At 38.6% G+C, this 6,822-nt stretch overlaps 1 protein-coding gene across 1 annotated transcript in view; it reads right to left on the bottom strand.

Moving 5' to 3' along the window:
• The window catches only part of LOC106804743 (transcription factor COE3-like), a gene marked incomplete in the record, with an annotated part of 113,990 nt that overhangs the window by 7,740 nt on the left and 99,428 nt on the right, over positions 1-6,822 (bottom strand). Inside the window, 3 exon segments of the mRNA XM_014806067.1 lie at positions 1,344-1,539; positions 1,818-1,906; positions 2,182-2,308. Of these exon segments, the coding sequence (XP_014661553.1) occupies positions 1,344-1,539; positions 1,818-1,906; positions 2,182-2,308 (412 nt within the window).

The raw sequence follows: 6,822 nt of genomic DNA on the forward strand, positions 1-6,822 counted from the left end.
TATCCTAGTTATGACTTGCTTGAGGCTAAACCTGATTTTGCCTCTAATTCTATGTCTGTACTCGTGTCTCCAAATGCATACAAATAATGGACGTTACTCAGCACATCTCCAGTATTTTGGGAGGCACTGCTGCCTATCAATAAGCTTTCTGCCTGCCTATTTCAAAACAACTTCTATCGCATTTTCAATGAAAAAGAATCGCATTCTTTCAAAAATAGGAATTTAAAAAAGAAGAATGCATACTCTCATTTTCCCAATGAAGCAAACGAGAAGAATCTACGTGCGGCCATAAAAGTATATATATTATCTTATCTCATTAATTATCATGGCCATGAAAACAATTTTCCTTTAATAAACACGGTTAGTTTTTATACATCGTTGTTCAAATTAAACCGAAAACCTTTCCTCCATTATCAATGAATTGGAGAGGCACCCGTTTTTAAGTATTGTCAGCTCGCTGCAATTACGTTACTGGTCTATTCTGTTTTTAGAATTCATAGTTATATTATACAAGGTCCATAATAGAGAAGGAGTCATCGATAATAGGAGTATTGACTTCTAGAGATAGCTATGGAGCATGGTCTCTATTATGGACTTGATTAGCAATGATATGATAACCTAGCTAGGAAATCGTGATTCGCGAGCTTTCTGTATCTGGCCACATTCAACAATCTTTGCGTCCGTAAACATGGCGCAAAATATAGGTCCTGAAACCAAGAAGCAGAATATCGTTTCGAATGCTTGCAATTAAAACGCGCGGCGCGAGGCCACGTCATTATATCGAAAGCGAAAACATCGATCGATGAAACTGAGATACCTGAGTAACCTACCATTGAAAGAGTCCCGGAGAACTGGGAACCCCATGTTGCCAATGTGCCCGTGGTGCCTGTATTGGCCGTTTATGTGGCGCTGCTGTAGCCTGCACTGGCTACTGCTGTGCAGGTGTTGAAGCCATTTAGAGCGTGTAAGCCCCTGGCGACACACTGCTTGACTGGTCCTCTGCTTGTAGTCTGTTACCAAACAAAAGCCCAATCAATGCAACCATATTTACATATATATAAAAGTCAAGATAATAATTGCAATATAAATAAATAATATAATATAATATATCTGAATTAATATATATATATATATATTATATATATATATATATATATATCAAGATACCAAAATATATATATATATATATATATCAAGAATACATAATAGAGATCTCTATTATGTACTCTTGATATATATGCCAACGACTGACAGATTAGACAGTTCAACTGAACTACGATGAATCACTAGCGGTGTGTTTCGCAAGAGAGCTATAGCTACTCGCACACGTGATTAGTAATTACCGTCATCAGGCCACTGCCCTGTGCCGTTCTCCTGTACACTGACGGCTAGCTGACCACTGTAGGCGTTGAATCCGGTCATGCCGCTGCCAGAGTTGACTGCCGGAGAGCGTGGCGGTGGTAAGGACAGCTGGTTGTGGTTCCTAGGCATGCTGTAAAGCGCCTCTGCCAAATCGGCTGCGCGCTTCAAAATGATCTCCTAGAAAAACGAAATTGGTATATGGTGAGGGAAGACGAGAGAATATGTGTGATGAGTACAGTCGCTGTAGTAAATTACACTATGCTTATTGTTTATACTGGTACGGTATTGCATGCCGTGTATTGTACAATTGCATTGCATCAATCGGATATTTATGATTAAAAATATAACATTTAAAAATTTGCGAAACATTACGTTTAAGTATTGAGCATCATATATACACACAACGTGTATTGAGTGAGTATACCACCGACATCTAATGTATCATTCAAGCATACCTTTGGTAGCCTTTCAGGGTCACCTGGATGCCTCGGTACAAGCTTCATCAGTCTCTGGAAACCATAGTCTATGGTTGGCTCTGTCAACGCTAGACAGAATAAAAACCAAATCATTACGACATGCACGTTTACTTTTATTACAATTATTTAATTGTAACTTTTATGCTTTATTATTATTATTATTATTATTATTATTATTATTATTATTCAATGGCGATATATATATATGTCGATATAAATGTCGATAATATATATACGTGAACATGACATTCAGTAATTATATATAAATTTTATTAAGATGATCACCTAAAACCTGATTAAGAAAGGTTGATGAGATAAGTATCAGTATGTGCGAGCGACTTACAGGTGTAGACAAATCTGCCTGGTGCATTTCTGCAGAATTGCTTAGATTTGTATGACAGGGTGACTTCAACAACACCTGGGATGTGCCTGGGAGGCGTTTGAACCCTAATGGCATGTGGTGTAATCAGCTGGAATAGGAATGGGCGTGAAGTTATGAGAATGCGCTCTACTGGCCGCAAATAAACGGCCAGCATCTGCAACTTTACACGGTACTTTGCGCACACGCTCTGCGTTTAAGTGATTGATATTAAAATATATCGTATGAGATTCATGTTCAGACAAACGTGTCGTCACAATATTAATGTCATCAAGAGACGAGAGCGAGAGAGAGAGAGAGAGAGAGAGAGTCAGTAGACAAGAGAAGACGAGAGAGAGAGAGAGAGAGAAGAGTGAGAGAGAGAGCGAGAGAGAGAGAGAGATGAGAGAGAGAGAGAAAAAGAGAGAGAGAGGTCGTGCCGACACCGTTTGCAGCTACTCAATAATTCGTGGTGCTATCGTCTGATGTTGCTGACGGGCATTAAAATGGATATAATCTTCTGTTTTAAGGCTCTCATTTCGCTCTTAGAGCGCCAAATGAAATTAATCACTGAAATGTTAATAAATATCCATTTTACATGTGACACGGAAGAAATTTAAGGAATTTATCGCGCTATTTTCTCTTGAATTCTGTGTCATTATTTACTATATCCTTAAATGTGTTGGATCGTAGAATTTATCTAGAAGATCTATTTGCCCTTTGTTTGCGCGTAAACCAATTAGGTTGGAAGCGCAGTAGCTGGATCGATCAGTGACATGTATTTTCCGGCAGCTTTTTTCGAACGGGTAGCCATTACGGTCTCACGTCAACAAATACACACCGCGCGTGCGTTTACGCGAAATTTTCTCGATCGTAGATTAGCGCGAGTAATTTTTATTATATAAAATACACATGGGCTATACGATATACAATTCGGGCGATGGCTGAATAAATACCCGACTTCCACAGACATGAGTTTTCAACGATTTTGAATTTCTTTGTTATTTTTGTATTATACATGGCGATGTATTAGAACTTTCTGTGATCATTTGGACACACGCCGGGTACTAATATAGGTCTAATAATTTAGTCCGCGCCTAAAAAGATCGGCCCATGTATCTACTAACAATTTATTCATGAATAGTGTTGCCTCGAATTCGCCTTGATCTGAGGTCACAGCTGTCTATAGCTCGCTTGACAATCTAGGCCTGTCACAGGGAATGGCTGCCTCTTCCTCACGCAGCACTAAGGCATCAATTCGCACTATGGATAACTAAGACTGCCTTATCTAATTATCAAGGCACGTAGCTAAATTAAATAAGTAGTTTTTTTTACTTCCGTTCTCAACACATTAATGGGCCTTTGTCTATAGGGATTGTTGTTTGACAGTTATGGCTCAGTAAACGTATGTTCGCTGTTTATCGAGGAGGCGGAAACAGTATATGACACGTCGCGTACTCGTATGTTGTGGCGCTAATTTCACGTGTTGACGCTTCGTGATGGATTTATGTGCCAATCTCTTATCTACTTCAGCCACACCGGCATCAAGGCAATCAGCCCAAGTGAGGGCTGGACTACAGGTGGCCCACTGTAATCATAATAGGCGACAACTTCTTCGATGGCTCCAGGTTGTTTTCGGCACGATGATAGTATGGAGTGAGGTAGGATCCGCAACCATTTACTTCTGCAAGTGCCCAACTAGACTGACTCTAACGATCTCTGTTAATGATCCCGATAGTTCAACGATTGCGCGTCTAGCGTGCGACATGTTTAGAGTGATTACGTCACCGTAAATAGTAAAAATAAAAATAAAATATTTCTACTTTTTCACTAAATAGCAAGCAAATTAATGTCAGGAAGCATAATATCAAATCGTCCAGGCTTTTTGATTTCTAACTAGTTGAGAAACAATTTATCAGGTAAGAATTGTGACGATACGTTTAGTCCGTTAGTTCTTACTTTGAATGTAAAAAAATGCAACAAACAATTTTACAAATTTTACCATAGAAAATTCGTGACGTAGTCATTTAACAAAATTATTATCGTCAATGTTTGAAAATTGATTACCAGCCCGGCCATTTATTAACACGATTATTCAGCTCGCATTACAGATGCGGCTTATGTATCCACCCTGCAACTATAAGATATAGGCGATAACAAATGTTAAAATATAATTCTCTGATGACATTAATATTGTGAGCGACACGTTTGTCTGACATTGAATCTCATACGATAATATTTTAATATCATCACTTTAACGCAGAGCGTGTGCGCAAAGTACCGTGTAAAGTTGCAGATGCTGGCGTTTATTTCGGCCAGTAGACGCGCATTCTCATAACTTCACGCCCATTCCTATTCCAGCTGATTACACCACATGCCATTAGGGTTCAAACGCCTCCAGGCACATCCCAGGTGTTGTTGAAGTCCCCTGTCATACAAATCTAAGCAATTCTGCAGAAATGCAGGCAGATTTGTCTACGCCTGTAAGTCGCTCGCACAAACTGATACTTATCTCATGCAACCTTTCTTAATGAGGTTTTAGGTGATCATCTTAATAAAATTGTATATATAATTACTGAATGTCATGTTCACGTATATATATTAATCGACATTTATATCGACATATATATATATCGCCATGTGAATAATAATAGATAATAATAATAATAATAATAATAAATAATAAGCATAAAAGTTATCAATTAATAATTGTAATAAAAGTAAACGTGCATGTCGTAATGATTGGTTTTTATTCTGTCTAGCGTTGACAGAGCCAACATAGACTATGGTTTCCAGAGACTGATGGAAGCTTTACCGAGGCATCCAGGTGACCCTGAAAGGCTACAAAGGTATGCTTGAATGATACATTAGATGTCGGTGGTATACTCACTCAATACACGTTGTGTGTATATATGATGCCTCATACTTAAACGTAATGTTTCGCAAATTTTTAAATGTTATATTTTTAATCATAAATATCCATTGATGCAATGCAATTGTGACAATACACGGCATCAATACGTACCAGTATAAACAATAAGCATAGTGTAATTTACTACAGCGACTGTACTCATCACACATATTCTCTCGTCTTCCTCACATATACAATATTTCGTTTTTCTAGGAGATCCATTTGAAGCGCGCAGCCGATTTGGCAGAGGCGCTTTACAGCAATGGCTAGGAACACAACCAGCTGTCCTTACCACGCCACGCTCTCCGGCAGTCAACTCTGGCAGCGGCATGACCGGATTCAACGCCTACAGTGGTCATCTAGCCGTCAGTGTACAGGAAGAACGGCACAGGGCAGTGGGCCTGATGACGGTAATTACTAATCACGTGTGCGAGTAGGCTATAGCTCTCTTGGCGAAACCACACCGCTAGTGATTCAATCGTAGTTCAGTTGAACTGTCTAATCTGTCAGTCGTTGGCATATATATCAAGAGTAACATAATAGAGATCTCTATTATGTATTCTTGATATATATATATATATATGATATATATATATATATATATATTAATAATTACAATATATATATATTTATTTATTTATATTGCAATTATTATCTTGACTTTTATATATATGTAAAATATGGTTGCATTGATTGCTTTTTTTGCAACAGACTACAACAGAGGACAGTCAAGCAGTGTGTCGCCAAGGGGCTACACGTCTAATGGCTCAACACCGCACAGCAGTCCAGTGGCAGGCTACAGCAGCGCCACATAAACGGCCAATGACAGCACACGGGCACATTGCGACATGGGGTTCCAGTTCTCCGGGACTCTTCAATGGTAGGTTTACTCAGTATCTCAGTTTCATCGATCGATGTTTTCGCTTTCGATATAAAATGACGTGGCCCTCGCGCCGCGCGTTTTAATTGCAAGCATTCGAACGATATTCTGCTTCTTGGTTTCAGGACCGCTATATTTTGCGCCATGTTTACGGACGCAAAGATTGTTGAATGTGGCAGATACAGAAAGCTACGCGGAATCAGCGATGTCTCTAGCTAGTTATCATATCATTGTAATCAGAGTCCATAATAGAGACCATGCTCCATAGACTATCTCTTAGAAGTCAATCTCTATTATCATAGACTTCCTTCTCTATTTGATGGACCTTGTATAATATAACTATGAATTCTAAAAACAGAATAGCCAGTAACGGTAATTGCAGCGAGCTAAAATACTTAAAACGGTGCCTCTCCAATTCATTGATAATGGCAGGAAAAGCGTTCGGGTAATTGAAAACGATGCTTATAAAAACTACCGTGTTTAATTAAAGGAAGAATGTGTTTTTCATGGCCATGATAATTAATGAATAGATAATATATATATTTTATGCCGCACGTATCTCTTCCTCGTTTGCTTCATTGGGAGAAATGAGAGTATGCATCTTCCTTTTTAAATTCTATTTTTGAAAGAATGCGATTCTTTTTCATTAAAAATGCGATAGAGAGTTGTTTGAATACGGCAGCAGAAAAGCTTATTGACTAGCAGGCAGTCTCGCCAAAATAACTGGAGATGTGCTGAGTAACCGTCCATTATTTGTTATGCCATTTGAGAGCAGGAGTACAGACATAGATTAGAGGAAAATCAGGTTTAGCCTCAAGCAGTCATAACTAGGATA

This window comes from Priapulus caudatus, unplaced genomic scaffold (assembly GCF_000485595.1).
Source record: "Priapulus caudatus unplaced genomic scaffold, Priapulus_caudatus-5.0.1 Scaffold85, whole genome shotgun sequence".
In the NCBI taxonomy this organism is placed as follows: Eukaryota; Metazoa; Priapulida; class Priapulimorpha; order Priapulimorphida; family Priapulidae; genus Priapulus; species Priapulus caudatus.